Source organism: Theropithecus gelada, chromosome 13, assembly GCF_003255815.1.
Source record: "Theropithecus gelada isolate Dixy chromosome 13, Tgel_1.0, whole genome shotgun sequence".
Taxonomy (NCBI): Eukaryota; Metazoa; Chordata; class Mammalia; order Primates; family Cercopithecidae; genus Theropithecus; species Theropithecus gelada.
In genome coordinates, this window is record NC_037681.1 from 2,433,278 (window position 1) to 2,453,463 (window position 20,186).

Genomic DNA, 20,186 nt, shown 5'->3' on the forward strand with positions numbered 1-20,186 from the left:
TCTCCAGAGCTCAATAGCTCTGCGAGGCTGGTGGCAGGATATTGGATATCAAGTCTAGAATGTATGTGAGTTAATTCAAGGTTCAAGCACACTGAGGCTGAAAGAGTTATGACTGAAGAACAAGTTCAAGGAGGAAATCAAACAATAGCCAAATTTCACTGAGCTACTCCTTCCATTACTAATGATAACAAATATTTGTAGATCCCTTAGTATATACTAGACCTGATGCTTAGAACTTTATGTGAATTGTTTCATTTAATCCTCACAACAATCTTACAAGTAAGACCCCCACTCCCTTTCTGATGAGAAAACTGAAGCACCAAAGTGCAGTAACTTGCTATTATGACTTGTGAGCATATTTTCCCAGGCAATTATATGCACAGGATGATGTAGGGAAAGCAGCCCAATAACTTATTCACTATGTTTCTCCATGCTCATGGTAATGGCTGACTTGATCCCTGGTGGCCACCCACCTGTGCTCCATGAGTGAGGGAAGGGCTGCAGAGCCCCTGGCCTGCGTTCTAGTGACTTAGACTTGGGTTCTCCAGTGGCTGCTCTGGTTGACAATTTAATTTAGTAAAATGATAGATCCCACCCTGATAGCTGTTGTAAAAAATCCTCCTTCCCCTTCCCCAGCACAGGTACCCAGCCCAAGGGGCACTTTCTGTGGGAAGAAGAAAAGAACTGGCATGCACTTGAGCTCACTGGGGGTGCAGGTTTCAAGAAAGAACAAAGAGAGCTATTAGGTTGAAGGGAAGCAGTTGAAGAGTTAAGTCTTGGAATTGTTAATACCTGGAACAAGGTCCGGTGTGAAAAGACAAAGAAACACACAAACATCGATCTGGCTTCCTCTTTTCTCTTTCTGTTTCATTTCTTATCCTCCATCAGTCAGCCTTTGCTTCCTCTTTCTCCTCCTTCACCTCCTCCTCCCCGCCCTTCCCAATTTCTTTCTGTCTTCCATTTATTGTTCTTCTAAAATTCATTTACTCATCCTCTCTTCTCCATTTCTCTTTTCTCCAAAATAATATGTTTAACGTATTGACTTGCTCAGGGACTTGTGGGTGAAGGTATTAACACCAACTCTAGGAAACATGGCGAATTCTAAAAACTTGTTCTCATAGGAAAAAGAATTAAAAATAGAAAGCTATAGTCTGGTTTTGAAGCCACAGAGGACCCCACTCTGATGTATAGACAAGAGAGCCAGAAAAAGACTTTGAAATGATCAGCGAAGCTCCTTGTCCCACAGACAGGGTGAGGGAGGGACAAGGGGAATTGTGTGCCCAAGCTTACCTGGGATGGTGTAGGTGACTGATAAGAGTGTCAGTGGAGGTGGTGGTTAGCATTTGGAGTGCCCCAATCTTGTGACACTAAACATTTATTGTTATACTAACCCCACTGCCAACTATCAGTAAGTTTTCATTTTTCTTACTGTGTCTTAGTCTCCGTGGCACCATACACTGTTTTCCCCCATGTCCAGGCATCGTTCCACAGTTGATGTGAGGCTCTGTGTGCCATGGGTGTGGGCCTGCCTCTTCTCTGTCAGAATGACCACTGTTTCAGCTTGGTGAGCCACATGGTGTGCCAAGCTGCCATCTCTGACCTGGAGAAAGGATACCCATCCTACCACAGATGGGGCACATCATGGGATGGCCTTCCTGGTTTTCCTCTGCAGTCATATTTTTCTCACATTTTTTCCCTCTCCTCCATTCTCTTTTTCCCTCCCTCTTTGATTTCTTCTCTTTTCCTTTTCTTTCTCTTGCCTTGCTTCTGCCTTAGATCTACCATGGGACCCAGGGAGCTTTGGAGCCAAAGAGTAGCCTACCCTGAAGATCAATGAAAGCACATGTGTTCACTCAATAGCTGGCACTCACTGAGCTTTTCATACAATCCACAGTGTGCTGAGCTTTTTACTCGTGCTATCTATTTTAATCTTCACAATTCTTTACCTATCAGGCATTACCATCATGATTTGCACCTTACAGGTGAGAAAGGGAGGCCCAGGCAGATTAAGAAACTCGCTCAGGACTTTGACCCAGCCATCCCATTACTGGGCATATACCCATGCACGCATATGTTTATTGTGGCACTACTCACAATAGCAAAGACTTGGAACCAACCCAAATGTCCATCAATAATAGACCGGATTAAGAAAATGTGGCACATATACACCATGGAATACTATGCAGCCACAAAAAAGAATGAGCTCATGTCCTTTGCAGGGACATGGATGAAGCTGGAATTCATCATTCTGAGCAAACCATCGCAAGGATAGAAAACCAAACACCACATGTTCTCACGCATAGGTGGGAATTGAACAATGAGAACACTTGGACACAAGGTGGGGACTTGTCGTGGGGTTGGGGGAAAGGGGAGGGATGGCATTTGGAGATATACCTAATGTAAATGACGAGTTAATGGGTGCAGCACACCAACATGGCACATATATACATATGTAACAAACTTGCATGTTGTGCACATGTACCATATAACTTAAAGTGTAGTAACAATAATAAAAAGAGAAACTTGTCAGGGCCACACAGCCTGTACCTGTCAGAGTAAGGGCATTCTCATTCCAAAGTTCATTTTTAGAGCCAAAAGCATACCACATCTCAGGAGAAGCAGGCTAGACCTCTTGTCTGTTTGGCTTTTCACTCATGCTGACCTGAACTTTTTGGATTTGAGTAACTCTCAGACCTGTGGAGCCTGATTTCTGTGGGTGGATTTGGCCAGCCACCTGGGGAGGTGAACCCTTGCTGGGGGTCTGGCTCATTAGCGTAGAAGGGAGTTCCTCGGGAGGTGTGCTCTCTTCTCGGCCATCCCCATTGTAGTAGTTTCTTGGTTCTGCCCTAACAAAGTACCACGAACTAAGAGCCATAAAACAACAGAAGTTTGTTCTCTCATAGGTCCGGAGACAGAAATCTGAATTCAAGGCACAGGCAGAGTTAGTGTCTTCTGGAGGCTGTCAGGGAGCAACCATTCCACGCCTCCCCCGCTTCCGGTGGCTCCCAGCAATCCTTGGTGCTCGGGCTCACAGCTGCATCCCTCTGGTCTCTGCCGGAGGCGTTCTTGGTCACGTGGTATTCTTCCTGTGTGTCCCTGCATCTCCAATCTCCTTGTCCTTTTAAGGACACCAGTCATTGGATTTAGGGCCCACTCAGATCCAGCATAAAATAAAAGTGTTTTAAAAAATTATTTGGAAATAGTTATAGATTCACAGAAAGTAGCAAAGACAGGATATAAAGCACGGAGGTCTGATGTGCCCTGAACCCATTTTCTCCTGATGGTTACTTCTTACATAATTACAGTACAATATCAAAACCAAGAATTTGACATTGATAAAATAGGTGTGTACAGCTCTATGTCATTTTATTACATGTCTAGTTGTCTGTAACTACCACTGCAATCAAGACAGAGAATTATCCCATGATCACGAAGATCTCCTTTTATAGTCTAGTCTATTCTTTTTTCTCCACCCTAACCCCTGGCAACCAGAATCTGTCCTCTATCCCTATAAAGTTGTCACTCTGTAATGTAACAATGTAACATTACATTATAGGGTGTAATTACATTATAGGGTATAATGTAACACCCTATAATGTAACAATGTTACGTAAAAGGAATCAAATCTCAAATGACCCTTTGAGATTGTCTTTTTTTCACTCAATAGAAAGTCCTTCAGAATCACTCCAGTTGTTCTCTATATCAATACTCCGTTCCTTTTTATTGCCTCATAGTATTCTATGGTATGGATATATTACAATTTGTTAGACCAGTTGCCTATTGGGGGATGGAATGGCTCTTTCTAGCTTTGACTAGAACAAATAAAGCTGCTGTGAACAATTCTGTATGGGTTTCTGTGTGGACATCAGTTTTTATTTCCTGGGGGCAAATTCCCAAGGAGCACAATTCAATTCCTGGATCATACAGTAGGTGTCTTTTGTTTAGTTTTTCAAGAAACTGACAACTATTTTCTAGAGTAGCTATACCCTTTCATATTCCCACCAGCAATATATGAATGATCCATTTTCACCACATCCTCACAGACATTTCAGTATGACCTAATTTTGACTTGATTACCTCTGCAAAGACCCTATTTCCAAATAAAGTCACGTTTATGGGCACCAAGAGCTAGGTGTTGAGTATACCTTTTTGAAGGACGCAATTCCACCTGCAGCACCTGTCTTCACTTGCTTAGGCTATAGGTGGGTCTCACTTCAGAGTGTTGCCTTCTGAGAAGAAGGTTTGAATTCATAACTGGATTATGCCTGCCTTTGATTATTCAATTTGGCCCCCAGGGATGAGTGAGCAAGTTCACGTCATTGGAAGGGACATTACTGAGTCTTTCTCACCCCTACTCAAACCTCCAAAGTTTGAAAGATTTGATAATCATCAACATTCTCAAGAGGCAGAAGGGCAAGCTGCTTCCTTAAAGAGTTTTTCCATGACTGTCCTTCCCCACTGTCCCAGCACTGATGGGAAAGAAAAACAGAGCAGGACAAGGGGATTGTCAATCTGTTGAGGGAAGGGATGCTGTATTAGTTATTCCTGAACCCCCTTCAGAGTGTAGGCAGAGAGAGGTGCTTAGAAAGGTGTGTTGGATAGATGAGTAGCTGAGAGGGACGGGGGCAGAGTGCCCCACAGAATGAGGAAGAGTCAAGGTTGGTATTACATGTGCCCCTCCCACTTCCCAAACATGTGAGCATTCATACATGGGTTTCCAGTGTCTGGGCAAGGTTACTTCTATCCTCTGTCCCCTTGCTGAAGGTCTGTTTCATTTAATTTCTATGTATGTGTGCTCCTGGCTAGACAAACAGGGCAAAGATGCCAGGAAAATAGCAGGCCTACTGTTTTGTCCAGCATCTTGAGCCCTGGAAGGCAGGCTCATTCAGGGGTCAAGAGGGCAGGATTAGGCAGGTAGCTATTTGATCCCAGACCCCCGCACTTACCAGCTGTATGGTCTTGACTTATTACTTATTCCTCTCCACCTCTTCTATCTATTAACTGTGTATAAGATGTTCTTTATGTGCAATTATTTTGAAGCATAATGTATATACAGAACAGTGCACAGACCATAACCTCACAACCCCACACTGAGGAACAGAACGTTACCAAAAGCCCAGAAGCCCCTTCTTGTCTTCTCCCAGGCACTACCTCACCCACCCCCAGCTGAGAGTAATTTCCATCCAAATTTATAATTTTATTTTTACCTGGTTTTGAACTTTATGTGGATCAAAACGTACAGAACATATCTTTTGATTGAGTTTCTCTTATGTAACATTATTTTTATGAGATTTGTCTGTGTAAGTAGGTATAGTTGTAGTTTGTTAATTCTCCTTATTGGATATTCTAATGTATAAACATACCACAGTTTAATGACTCATTCTATTGTTGGACAATCGGGCTATTTCCAATTTTTAGCTTTGTAAATAAAGCTGCTTTGAACATTCTTGCATAGTTTTTGGTGGGTGGGGACACTCAGTCATCTGGAAGTGAGATTGTTGAGTTATAGAATATATTTATCTCTCAGCTTTATAGAACCTTTGCAAATTTTAATGAATGTTTTTAACCTCACAGTATAGTGTGGATTAAATTAGGTTGTGGAAAGTACTCAGTAAGGCCATTGGCAGACAGAAGTCACTCAGTACATGTTTAAAAATGGAAATAAGGCATGACATTCCATTAAGTCTAAGTACCATGATGAACTTAAACATTTCCCTATTGTTTGTTCATTTAGGTTGCTTTGATTGTGGTGTTGTTTCATATCGTGTTGCAATGAATGATTCTCTTTATAGCAGGTTTCTTCTTTTGAAAAATTTTGGTAGATTCTCAGGGTAGCTTGAATTAGATCAAAGGATATGTGACTGTAAGAACTGCCACTCTTAAAAAGGACTATGAGGGGAAAACAAGGAACCAAGTCTCTCCTACCACGGCCCAGGGGACTGTGAGGACAGGAGGCTTGTGGGTTTGAGGGAGGAGTGTCTTGCAGAGGATGATGGGGTAAAATAGAATGAAGGATGATTTTTATAAATGCTGATGCACCTTAGGACAACTACATATTTAGTCCCTTATAAGAGAAATCAAGTAGTTGGTAAAACAACGGATAATAATTATTAAATGAGGAAGGAGAGAGAAACCACAGGTGCAAAGATTCACTTTATTTATTAATTCTCCTCCAATATTAGCATAATTAAAGCCGAGGAGGAGGAGGAGGATGAGGTGAAAGATGAGCTCGAGGACCGAAATAGGGGTAGCTCCCCTGTGGGAAAAGGGCCAGAGGCCAAAGGATGGGAGGGGGTGAGGCTGGGGCTAAGGAGCAAGTGGGGGGCCCGGGGCACTTCTCCCTCTAACACTCTCCTCTGTTGAAGCTCTTGGTGACGGGCGAGCTCAGGCCCTGATGGGTGACTTCGCAGGCATAGACTTTGTGACTCTGGTAGTCTGTGCTGCTCAGCGTCAGGGTGCTACTCAGGCTGTAGGTGTTGTCCTTGCTGTCCTGCTCTGTGACACTCTCCTGGGAGTTACCCGATTGGAGGGCACCATCCAGCTTCCACTTTACGCTGGCCTCTCTGGGATAGAAGTTATTCAGCAGGCACACAACAGAGACAGTTCCAGATTTCACCTGGTCCTCAGATGGCGGGAAGATGAAGACAGATGGTGGAGCCACAGCTCCTGAGGAAAGAAGCAAATAGGATGGTGTTTAAGTAACAAAGTTCTGCACTTGGGTGTGTTACTTGCGGATAATCACAGGGCATGTTAGGGACAGACAGAAAACAGCATGCTTATCCTGGATAATTATAGCAAGGAGGCCAAGAAGTGTATTCAAAAACTTGATGTTTGAGTTTCTTCCTAGCTTCCCCTATTCCTTAATAAAGTTCTAAATTGTTTTGTTGGAGCTCTTTGCAGCCATTCTGAGGCCTTTGCATGCTTTTCTGACCTTGCAGTAAACTCAATGCTTTAGGCAAAGAGAGGCCACGTCACCTGACCCCCTCAGAGTTTCGAATTCAGAACAGGTCTGAAGAAGACCAGGCAGCGGCTGAGTCAAGAAAAGCCTCTGTCTGCTTTTATTTCCACTGTGCCTCTTCCACGACTATGCAGCAGGCTCCTGAGGGTTACTTTGGCTGGGCTGGGCTAAAACCTCCCTGCACAGTGGGCCCTGAGCCCTGCCTCTGTGCCTGGGTGGTGTCAGCCCCTCCACCTTCTGACTGTTCCAGCAACTCTCTAAGCCCTCCCAAAGGCCTCGAGGCCTGTAACCATATGCGGCAATTTTCAGTCATACCAGGAGAGGTCAACTGTAATCTTGGCCACCTGCTTAAGAGGAAGTGGCTAGCTTCACTTCTGACCCTCAGCAACTGCCAGGTGGCCTCTTGGAAATCCCCCTCTGGGGATTTCCAGCTGTCGGGTGGGAGAGCAGTAGTTAAAACGAAAAACAAGAATCTTTTGCCAGGAGAAGTCAACAGATAACAGGAATAGGATTTTTTTTTTTTTTTTTAAAGCTAAATTCGCTGTTAACCAAGTAGTTCAACATGAAAGACTGAACCTTTTATGTTTAATATTTTCTTCTCTTTTAACCTTCATGACTAATTTTTTTCAGATAATTGTATAAAATAACCATGGTAGCAAAATAATGTGATCACTGGAAAATAAGCAGGGGAAAACATGCTATGAAGATACTCCTATCTGGGTGAATTCTTAATAGCTTTACCTTTTTCATCTGACATTTAAACATTAAACAATCAATGTATTTGATATGAAAATTATTTCAAATATCTTATTAGCTTTTAATAGAGTTTAAAAAGTGTTTAAAAGAGTTTTCAAAAGGCTCTAAAATCATTTTGAAATAGTTTAAAACAGACAGTTTTGAATCGTTGTAAGTTAGTTTTAATAGAGCTTTAAAAAGGCCCTAAAACAGTCCTATCAAGTTGCTGCAGACCAAAATAATCCTCCTTAAATATCACTTTTGAAGTCAACTGGGGTAAACAACAGCAACACAATGACAAATCATTAAACTATTTTAGAGGTTATGAAATTAAAATACTCAGATTAAAATTTTCCTATCACAGAATTAAGGTACTTGAAAATATGTTTAAGGTTTTATTAATCACATTGCTATAGGTTTAGATATTTTGTACAACTGAAATATAATCACACACCGGCAGCTACATTTTTGAAAATTAGAAACATGGTCACGAATATATCTTATTTTTAAATCAGTTAATATTCCTTAATGGTATTTAATGCCAAATTCAAAGTGAATCGATCAAGCCCTCAGTGGCCAAGTTATGGGTGTGATTTTTACTCTGAAAGAATTACATATTTCTTTCTTTTTGATTGAGCTTTTGTTATTTAAATACGTTTGATGAGAGGATATTGAAATAATTAAATAGCACTGAAAAAAAAAAGCTTTAAATTCTTTACAATCCCCAGTGGAAATTTTCACTAATGAGATATCGTAATGAATGTGAATTTTATTTCTGAAATCTCTAATAAATCAGTCTTCTCCCTAGTTTTCCCAGCTCAGCGCCCGTTACGTTTCTGTTCTCTTTCCGTTAATGGCATTATTTGTATCACTGTGCATCAGGAAATCTGGCTACGGCAGCATTAATCGGGCAGACGCGGGGTGGCCATGGCCGCTAGCGGCAAGGCGGCTGCCCCAAGAGGGCGGCGGCAAGGCCACCAAAGCCGCTCAATCAAGAAATACCGCGGCTCTGTCTACAGCTCGCGGTGCCACGGACTTCTTGGCGGAATAAAAATGTAGACAAGTCATAACAGAGGGTAATAAAAGAACATACTCTTTAAAAGATTTCCTATTTTTTCATAGACCCACGGTCATTAAAAATTGCAATTATTTACTTTTTTTCATTTAAACACATTTCTTTGAGATTGAGCTTTTGGGAATAACCACCTTTCCACCATTGCAATAAGAGATAATTTCATGTTTAGTCTACTGGACAAATTGGATTTTTAAAAAATGATCTTTATCTGTGAAGCCCTTACTCCTACAGAATGTGTCTTTTTGAGTTTATTGCTTATTATAGACTCTGAAAACAACATTGCTGCGGATTTTCAAGTAAGCTGCCTCTTCTACATAGCAAATAGGTACACGTCACTTTTTCCTGATTTTTTTAGGGCATGCTATTTATTTTTATAGTTGTCTGAAATAATAATTTATCAAACAAAAGGGAGAAAGACTAAAAAATATATTTTTCCACTTCTCTGTATCATGCATAATCAGCAACAGCCAATACAATATTTGGCAAGAGTGAACAAAAATAAATTTACTTTTGCTCCTTAGAAATACAAGGATTCCTTTTTAGTTACACTTTTTTTTTTTTTAACTTTGTGTCATTCAGTTTAGAACAATTTAATTTTTTTGTCTCCAAATCCATTTTTGAAGCTGAGTTTAACTTTTGTAACCCATAATAAATCTTAAATGCCCTAATTTACCCATCTTTACAAAACTCCTATTTAAGCCTCTAAAAGTCAATACTGGCAATCAGACCCAAATTTCAGAAGGCAATAGTGAAAAATTACTTACGTTTAATCTCCAGTCATGTCCCTTGGCTGAAGGTGATCCACAGTATTAACTTACTTTCCCCTTACCAAAAATCTGTTTTCCCTGTTAATATCACTAGCTTGACTGATGCAGAGAAAATCTTGCAATTTAGATGCCTCACTTAACCGGCTAGCACTTGGCTATCCCTTAAGATGAACTAATTTTCAGTCCCTTATTCATCTAACTTTTTGAAAGAATCTGGTACTCTTTGGAATTGACCTGAGCTAATATCTTAAACATAAAAATTCCCCAAATTTACAACCTTATAAGAAAAAACATTACAAAAATGCACTTACGTTTGATCTCCACCTTGGTCCCTCCGCCGAAAGTGAGCCACAGTGAGGGATCTTACCCTTTCCCTCAACAAAAACCTCCCTCAAAGCCAATCATGAGATAGGCTGCTTGTTCAGAGAAAAATCTAGCTATTTCTTTCCCATTTCCCCCATGAATCCTATTCTCCTCCCAAACCCAATGATTTGTCTATTTGCTCAGCTTTTTAAGTTGATTTTCTGGTGTCCCGCTGTTTACTTCTGGGTCACCAGGTTTATTTAACCGAAATATCACAAAACTTGCACAAATGATACAATGGCACCAAAATCTCACGAATCATTGAGACAGATGTACTTACGTTTGATATCCAGTTTGGTCCCGGGGCCGAAAGTGAATCACAGTGATTCGTCTTAACTTCTCCCTTTACAAAAACCTCCCTGAAAGGTCAGCAAACCTCCTTCCCCCACTGAAGTTATTTTGATTTAGAAATCTTAAAAGTTAGCCACAAGCTAGCCTGCTGTGGAACAATTTCCCCTCCACTGTACCTAACCTGGGAATGAAGTTTGTTAGTTCCCTGACATCCAACTAATGAAAATCCACACAAAGGAACACAATGTAAACTAATTAGACAGAAATAGTGAAGAATCAGTGGAAAAAAGTACTTACGTTTGATCTCCACTTTGGTCCCCTGGCCAAAACTGTACACACAATGGTTCCTCTTAACCTCCCTCCTATACAAAAACTCCCTTTCTGACAATTGACCAAGGCTCTGTCCAGAACGTGTCTGCCCAGGACATTTCTGAAGCTATTGCTTAGACAAGTTATTCTTACCCAATGACTGAATCTTGCTTGCTCTTCAAAGAAAATGTACACTCAATTCTCGAGTTTGACTACAGAGTTATCTTTATATTTTCCCTGAAGGATGTCAGAGTCTGATTACAGAGTCAGCTTATAGATCACTTCATAGACACGGGGAACAGAAGACACAGACAACGAGGAAGCAAAGTTTAAATTCTACTCACGTTTGATTTCCAGCTTGGTCCCTTGGCCGAACGTCCACCACAGTGAGAGCTCTCCATTGTCTTGCTGTACAAAAACCCTTCTCACCAAAGGGGAACGGAGCCCTGGGTCAGCTGCTGAAGCTCAACTCCCTTTTCGAGCAGGTGTGGAAGCCCTGAGGCTTCTCTGACATAGCATATGTTTATTTTCTTAGGTGAGATCTAAAAGCCAAGAAGAGAATGTATTTATTTCTATGGCCTGATGGTTCCTTTCTTTAGCAACTTGCTACATCTGGACTGCTTATTATTTATTTATTTTTTAGAAAGTAGACTGAATGTAAATTACAAAGAAAAACAAGCAATGAAAAAAAGGGTCAGTTATTTTTTGTACTTTCTTTTGGGGTGGGCTGGGGGGCTTTTGCAAAGGATAAACTTCATTTAGTGTAATTACGGAAATCATCAGCTTCTCAGTGAGTAATAATTACAGGCTGTCTTACTATTTTAACTTCTCCTTTGCTGCAATGTTATTTTTAAAAAGGTAGACTAAATGTATATCAAATTAAGGCTCATAACTTTGAAGTGCATTTTGAAATGTAGCTACGGATGGTATATGAAACCAAAGTGAAGATTAACAGAGTAGAAAAGTAGACTTTACTTGGTTGGTGTGTCTGTTGTCACAGCACAGGTAGAGCTCAGCTCTTACTGAGCTGGACCAGGTGCATGCCATCTTTGGAGCTGCCATGGAGTCCCAGTGTTCCATAGTGTTTCCACAGTGATCTCATCAACAACACTGAAGACCTTTGCAGTGTTTTCTTTTGAGTCCGGCTCTATTTTTGCAGTCTTGTATCTCTCTTAACCTTCCATCTCCACCCCTTCCATACATTACTCCCACCTCCCGACACTCCTTACAGTTTTGCTATGGTCTCCAGCTTTTGCACTCCCTCTGCTTGGGAACACCTTTGTCCACTTGGATTAGCTTGTGAACTGCTAATTGTCTTTCAAGATTCAACTGAAGAGAGACTTTCTCTCAGATTATCCCTGAGCAGGTGACCTGAATTTACAGAGTACAGAGACGGGTCACTGGGCCTAAAGTGCCTACTTATTTTTTATTTTTTATTTTTTATTTTTTGAGACGGAGTCTCGCTCTCTCACCCAGGCTGGAGTGCAGTGGCATGATCTCGGTTCACTGCAAGCTCCGCCTCCCGGGTTTACACCATTCTCCTGTCTCAGCCTCCCCAGTAGCTGGGACTACAGGCGCCTGCCACCCTGCCCGCCACCATGCCCGGCTGATTTTTTTGTATTTTTTTAGTAGAGACGGGGTTTCACCGCGTTAGCCAGAATGGTCTCAATCTCCTGACCTCGTGATCCACCCATCTCAGCCTCCCAAAGTGCTGGGATTACAGATGTGAGCCACCGCGCCTGGCCGAGTGCCTCCTTATTTTTACCTGCTTTCAGATTCTCTTCTACCCTTCTAAATTATAAGTTGTTTGATGTTTTATTTGTCCTGTATTTGGGAGGCTCAGTCCCAGTCCAGTATCTTTACTTAGTAAATGATTAACATACATTTTCAGAATAAATTAAAAAAAAACGCACAATTGAAAATCAATAATAGATCAGAGAGGCTATCATAGAGCAGAGACTAATACGACTACCACAATAGTAACTTTTACAACACAAATCATAACTATAATTCTAAAGATTAAGGGTAGGTTTATTTGATTCTGTCACTGGCAGCTTTGCTAGTTGCCTTGAATAGCCGAATCAGCAGTTGGTCTCACCAGAAGATGAGGAATGAGAGGGATCAAGATAGAGGTGGAGAGTTAACATTGGCAAGTGAAATTTAAATGTGCAAAATAGCTGACCAAGGGCACAGTCCTTTTTTAAAGGGGACATAAAATGATTTTCTCTGCAGACATACAAGCAATACCAATCATGAAGGGTGACATTTATTGAGCACTTACTTAAGTGCCAGACATTGTACATGGATCATCACATTTAATTATTCCCAAGACTCTATGAACTACCCCTATTTTGTAGGTGCAAAAACTTGAGGGCAGAGAGGTCAAGGAACTGGCATATGGCAGTAAGTGGCAGAGCTGTGACCTAAACTCAGAACCCATGTACTTAACTGAACTATATGTAGATTATACTCCAGGAGTAAAGTCACCCAACAGAAGCAGCAAGCATGACAGGGAGTGCTGGGATTGGGAAAGGTAAAAGGAGCTCCTTAGACTGGGATAAGCTTGTCCAGACTTATATGTAAGACTACGCATGGAAATATTGTTTAAAAAGTGAAAAACAACTGAAATCCTCATTAATAGGAGTTTAATGAAACTCCTATTAGAGCTTTACAACGTAGCACAAAGCCAGACAGTAAGAGGAAGACATAGGCTTCTATATAGTTATGTGGAAGGTGTTTGTGAAAATGCAGGCCACTGAAGAGTATGTGTGGTGAGATATCATGATCCCATCTAAATTGATTATATATGTATATAAATATGGGCTGATTTTTAAAGGAACCACATAAATTGTGCTTGGTAGTTATCTCCTGGGATTGCAGAGGAGGAACAATGACACTTTCTCTTCCTACTCTTCTGTATGGTTGTGTGAATATATTCATTTTACAGTTTTTAGAAATAATAAAACTGTACTAATTTTGACAAAAAAGTAAACTCTGACATTGCCTAGTAGCATTCTCAATATTCCTGTGCAATGCATAAACATAAAGTTTTAAATGACATGTATACACATGCATGAGTTTTCTTTGTCAAATACTTTTCTATAATCTTTAAATCAAGCATGCCATAAAGGTAAAAGCTTTCCTGTTTCAGTGTAGGAGATATTCTTCTGCAAATGAAAGAGATGTAAGGGATAGAAATGGGAATGGAAAAGATGACCAAGCTGTTCGAGGGACTCATGTTCCTAAGTGAACTAATTGGAAATCTAATATGAACAGTGCAACCGAATAACTATTGTAAAGCAGGCTTTGTAACCAATAAAAGATGATTAGCATAAGTATCATTGTGGCAAAACTATTTTATTGATCACATGCGGTGGTGATCTATAGGAATGATTGTTGTGATGTTTGCTGTAACATAAAATGAATCATGGAAAGTGGCTGAGATCCTTAGGATGTGTGTGGTTCATTTTTTGAAAGCAAATGATGTCTCAGAAGCATCTGTGAGACTCTGCCAGGATCTACCATTCTACAAAATATCTATGATGGACATTGATAAGATTGATTTGTTTAGGAAAGGCAAGGTGTCATTAAGATAGTCTGAGAGGTTCTTGGATTTCATGTATACGATTGCTGGAAATAGAATTTCTTGGGGAACATTCCAACTAACTTATCACTGAAGCTGCGTTACATTGAACCCTCAGCAAAGTTAGATTATCAGAAAAAAAAGTAAACTGCTGTGGAGGGGAGAGGAAGGAAAGGCAGGGAGGGAGGGAGGCAAGGAGAGAAGAGAGAGAGAGAGGAGAGAGACAGCACAAGCACACACTTCAATGCACATCTACAAATCATCCTGAAAACTACCGATAAATTATTTTAGCAATGTTCTTCAGGTGTAACAGTTCAAGAATTATCATTTTTGCTTTTTATTTGGCATAATTTACTAGCCAATTTAGGAAGTTCACCTCAATTCAGTAACATACAGTACATCACCCAGTACGTCAGGGGACACAAGGCATAAGTTTGCCTTTTGCAAGGTTTGAGGGATGGCAGTTTCCCTACCTGACTCAGGAAAGTCTGTAGCCGATATCCATCTTCAAGTTTGTGGTTCTTTCTCTCTTTGTATATATTTGAGCTCAGCAGTCACGCTGAAATCCAGAGTAGGTGATTCTTTTTGCTTTAGCTTGACTCCTCCTTAAGATTGTAACTCTCTCATTTTTACGTTTTTTTTTGTCAGACATAAGCTGATATTCCACAAGGAGAGGGGAAAATTCTGTGGTTCACATCCAGTGGTGCTTAGAACCTGATTGGTTGTCATTCTTCCAGCTAGTTTGTCACGAGTGGATATCTGTCCTGGATTCCCAAGGATCAAGGCTGCCCCATTAGCCAGGAAGGAGGGAGATAGAGGAGGTTACTTGAGAAAGAGCTGCTTCTTTGCTGCTTCTGGGTTGTGTCTGTTCCCTCTCATATCTGAAGACAGATGTGCTGGCAGAAGCAAAGTCCTTTGTCTGGCCATGTGCAAATGCATGGGACATAAATATGAACAGAGATTCTGGTCCCACTCTAGAAAATGTAGATGTTCATCTTGTTTCCAAGGGGACAGTGGGGCTGCAGGTGTTTTTTTGACTTCCTTGAGAGTAAGAGAAGATAGAAGCAATTGTGTCAGGGCTTATTATCCTAGGAGGGGTTCAGCCACCAAGATTTACATATTCAGTGCTGTGGTTTTTGTTTCATTTTGCAAGAGGAATGGGCTCCTCAAGCTCTGTCTCAGAGTTCCCTGCCCTCCCTGTCTACCTACTTGACATCCAGCCCCTATGTTCTCTTCTCATATTAAGACATAGAAACTCATCATAGGCAACTATTATGGTCAGGCTGGCTCTGGATGCAGTTGTGAAACTGATGAGTTTGGGCTTGGTTTTTCAGACCCCCAAATGCCGTGATAATCCTGGCTTGAAGGGGTGGCCAGCCCCTCCACACCTGCAGGTATTTCTCGTCTGGTGGGATGAGAGACTGAGAAAAGACATAAGACACAGAGACAAAGTATAGAGAAAGAACAGTGGGCCCCGGGAACCGGCGCTCAGCATACGGAGGACCCACACCGGCACCGGTGTCTGAGTTCCTTCAGTATTTATTGATTACTATTTTCACTGTCTCAGCAAGAGGAATGCGGCAGGAGAACAGGGTGATAGTGGGGAGAAGGTCAGCAAGAAAACACGTGAGCAAAGGAATCTGTGTCGCAAATAAGTTCAAGGGAAGGTACTATGCCTGGATGTGCATGTAGGCCAGATTTATGCTTCTGTCACCCAAACATCTCAGTGTAGTAAAGAATAACAGAGCAGCATTGCTGCCAGCATATCTCGCCTCCAGTCACAGAGCAGTTTTCTCCTATCTCGGAATAGAACGCATGTACAATTGGGTTTTACACCGAGACATTCCGTTCCCAGGGGCATGCAGGAGACAGAGGCCTTCCTCTTATCTCAACCACAAGAGGCCTTCCTCTTTTACTAATCCTCCTCAGCACAGACCCTTCACGGGTGTCGGGCTGGGAGACGGTCAGGTCTTGCCCGTCCCACCAGGCCGTATCTCAGGCTGTCTCAGTGGGGAGAAACCTTGGACAATACCCGGCTTTCCCGGGCAGAGGTCCCTGCGACTTTCCACAGTGCATTGTGCCCCTGATTAATTGAGAATGGAGAAGGGCGATGACTTTTACCAAGCGTACTGCCTGTAAACATATTGTTAACAAGGCACATCCCGCACAGCCCTAGATCCCTTAAACCTTGATTCCATACAACACATGTTTCTGTGAGCACAAGGTTGGGGCTAAAGTTACAGATTAACAGCATCTCAAGGCAAAACAATTGTTCAGCGTACAGATCAAAATGGAGTTTCTTGTGTCTTCCTTTTCTACATAGACACAGTAACAGTCTGATCTCTCTTTCTTTTCCCTCCACTGGCCGAGACTAAAGTTCCAAGTCTAAGAGGGAGGATAGGAGGTGGACAGGCCAACGGAAACAACAAATGAGCAACAGATGGAAACAAGAAATAATGTGGATTTTTGAGTTCGTTAGCATGTCCTCCACTCTTTCAAAACCTCCTTTGCAATGACAAAAGAAATATAAAAATGATAATGAATCTATCTCATGGTTGGAGAATCATGAGAGGTTCTATTAGAAGAAAAAACTTTGAAGAACACCACAGATATTGAAACCATGTCATTGAATTCATAGAGAAACTGGAATCTAGAACTTTTTTCCATTGCAAAAACAGGAGTCCTTGAAGCAGCCAGTTCTAGTTTTCCCCACAGAGCCCCAGAAAAGCCATACTTCAGAGCTATGAGGGGCTGGGAGTGGTATAGGTGGGCAGTGGAGGTGGAATAACACCTGGGTCGTCTCTCTGCTGGTTACAGACAGCTTGACCCTCATGCTTCAGGCCGTGGGAATAGAGGTTGAAAGAAAAAGGGGCCAAGTTAACAGGCATTCAATAGTAATGGGATAAAAAAACCCCTCCCAAACCACTAGAAGGAAAAGAAATAGACAAAAATAATAAACCAATCCAGCAAAATTCAGAAGAAGTGAATAAAAAATTGAGGCAAGCATGATACATCAAAGTACAAAATCAGTTTGAAGGACGAAGTCAAAATATACAGTCACAAAGTACAGTGATTGTTGTTATTTAAAACTTTAATTTATGTAAAAATAAAAATAAAGCAAAAAGATGACTTTTGTGTCTTTTTGAGGACATTCGATTCACTAGAGAAATAGTTCATTTGCTTTCCATTTATGATTAATTAAAAACTAGATAGCGAAAAGTTAGATGTTAATGTAAAGAAAACTTTATGAAAATGATAATGGATTTTTATCTAGTAGAAAAGATAACCCCAATGCTTATGGTTTCATTGCTCTGTAGGACATTAACAAGTTGTGCATCTTATTTAGCAAAGTTATTCCAACATTAGTAGATATGCGTGTGTGTGTGTACATACACATATAGATGTGTGCATGTATGTGTATATGTATGTATGTATGTAGGTATATATGTATATACTAGCAAATGATAAGGCTGGTTCAAAGGAGGATGTACAGTAGTACATCCTTATCCACAGTTTTACTTTCTGGGATTTCAGTTACCTGTGGGCAACTGTAGTCTGAAAATATTAGATAGAAATTTCTAGAAATAAGAATTTACCCATTTTAAATTGTGTGCCTTGGTAGTGTGATGAAATCTCATGCCCTTCCGCTCCATACCAGCCTGGGACTGAATCATCCCTTTGTCCAGCATCTCCATGCTGTCTACACTTACCCTCCTATTTAGATGTTTAGTAGCCCTCTTGGTCATCAGATTGACTGTCATGATATCCTAGTGTTTGTGCTCAAGTAACTCTTATTTTACTGAATTCTTCTATTTTATTACTAGTTATTGTTGTTACTCTCTTACTGCGACTAATTAATACATTTTATCATAGGTAGGTATGTATAGGAAAAAACATAGCATGTATAGGGTTGTGTACTGGCATCCGCTGGGGGGAGAATTTTGTTAAAGTTAGAACAGAGAAGGCTGTCCAGAAGAAAGAATTTTCTGTTTTTTCCACCTTTTTTCTGTTTGATGTCCCCACATAAGTCTCAGTGTTACGATCTGTCTCCCCACCTCAGTCACTGTCTTCTGTCTCTGGAAGGAAATTCCCCTTGGGCTGAGGACAGCATGGTGCTAGACAGGAGAGATCCAGTACCCACTCTGGAAAATTTCATAAGATGTCTGATTCTCCACCTTCTTCAGGGACCTTTTATCATATCTCATGTGCCCATGGCCTTTGTGACTGCCATCTGCACAACACTGAACTCCAGCAACGTCAACTGAGAAGAAAGAGAGAGAGGGGAAGAAAGAGTAAGGGAGAGAAAGAGAAAAGTCATTTGTTGATTGAGCCACACAAATTATTATATTTCTAATTGAATTATATATCCAGTTAGCTGCAATATGATACAATCCCAAATATACATATTTATTAAATATGATTCAAAGAGCATTTGTGGAGTACTCTGTATCAAGGCACAAAGTAAAATAAATGCAAAATTACTGGTGACTTTTATGCCTTTCTGTGGCACTCGACTCCCTCTGGTTGGAGGTACTGTGTGAGAGCACGTAAGCTCAAATCAGGTGGTCTGGAGGGAGCAAAATGCCACTGTTGGAGGTTAAATATGAAGAGAAATAGCAGTAGGCATCGGATAGCACAGAATGAAAATAAAAGTACATATACTTCTACTGTCTTGTTCTAGATTCCTTTTTAAAAAAAATTTTGTTTTGTTTTTGAGACGGAGTCTCCCTCTGTCACCCAGGCTGGAGTGCAATGCCGTGATCTTGGCTCACCGCAACCTCTGCCTCCCAGAGGCCATTCTCCTGCCTCAGACTCCTGAGTAGCTGAGATTACAGGTGTGCACCACCATGCCTGGCTAATTTTTGTATTTTTAGTAGAGATGGGGTTTCACTATGTTGGTAAAGCTGGTCTCAAACTCCTGACCTCATGATCCACCTACCTCAGCCTCCCAAAGTGCTGGAATTACAGGCGTGAGCCAGCACGCCTGGCCTCCTTGGTTTTTAAAACTAGTTCAAACCCTCAACTCATAACGTGGGAAATTCAGGTCATAGGATGCCTTGTTGTTTATAAGCTATTCAGCAACAATGCATGGAACAGAATATTTAACTATTAAAAACTTATATTAGGTTGTTGCAAAAGTAACTGCTGTTCTTTTTTCCTTCCTTCCTTCCTTGCTTTCTTCCCTTCCTCTCTCCCTTCCTTCTTCCCTTCCTTCCTTCTTTCCTTCCTCCCTCCCTTCCTCCCTCCTTCCCTTTCCCTTCCCCTTTCTTTCTTTCTTTCCCTCCCTCCCTCCCTCTCTCTCTCTTTTTCTTTCTTTCTTTCTTTCTTTCTTTTCCTTCCTTCTTTCCTTCTCCCTTCTCCCTTCCCTTTCCTTTCCTTTTTTCTTTCATTGTTGTGTTTCAAAAAGATTCAGTGTTACCTACAGTTCCCAGAGAAAGGATCCTCCCTTCCTTCCTCCCTTCCTTCCTCCTTTCCTTCCTCCCTCCCTTCCTCCCTCCTTCCCTTCTCCTTCCTTCCTTCCTTCCATCCTTCCTTCCCTCCTTCCTTCCTTCCTTCCTTCCTTCCTTCCTTCCTTCCTTCCTTCCTTCCTTCCTTCCTTCCTTTCTTTTTTTCTTTCTTTCTTCCTTTTCTTTTCTTTTTCCTTCCTTCCTTCCTTCCTTCTCTTTCTTTCTTTCTTTCTTTCTTTCTTTCTTTCTTTCTTTCTTTCTTTCTTTCTTTCTTTCTTTCTTTCTTTTTCCTTCCTTCCTACCTTCCTTCCTTCCTCCTCCCTTCTCCCTTCCCTTTCCTTTCTTCTTTCATTGTTGTGTTCCAGGACGATTTAGTGTTACCTACAGTTCCCAGAGAAAGGATCCTCCCTTCCTTCCTCCCTTCCTTCCTCCCTCCCTTCCTCCCTCCTTCCCTTCCCATCCCTCCCTCCCTCCCTCCCTCCTTTTCTTTCTTTCTTTCTTTCTTTCTTTCTTTCTTTCTTTCTTTCTTTCTTTCTTTCTTTCTTTCTTTCTTTCTTTTTCTTTCCTTCCTTCCTTCCTTTCTCTCTCTCTCTTTCTTTCTTTCTTTTTCTTTCTCTCTCTCTCTTTCTTTCTTTCTTTCTTTCTTTCTCTCTCTCTC

General features: G+C 41.2%; 1 gene segment (V, D, J or C); it reads right to left on the bottom strand.

Moving 5' to 3' along the window:
• Positions 1-6,135: 6,135 nt before the first annotated feature.
• The window catches only part of LOC112604943, a 315,492-nt gene continuing 301,441 nt past the window's right edge, over positions 6,136-20,186 (bottom strand). The window contains 2 exon segments of the V gene segment in view: positions 6,136-6,666; positions 10,487-10,518. Of these exon segments, the coding sequence occupies positions 6,344-6,666; positions 10,487-10,518 (355 nt within the window).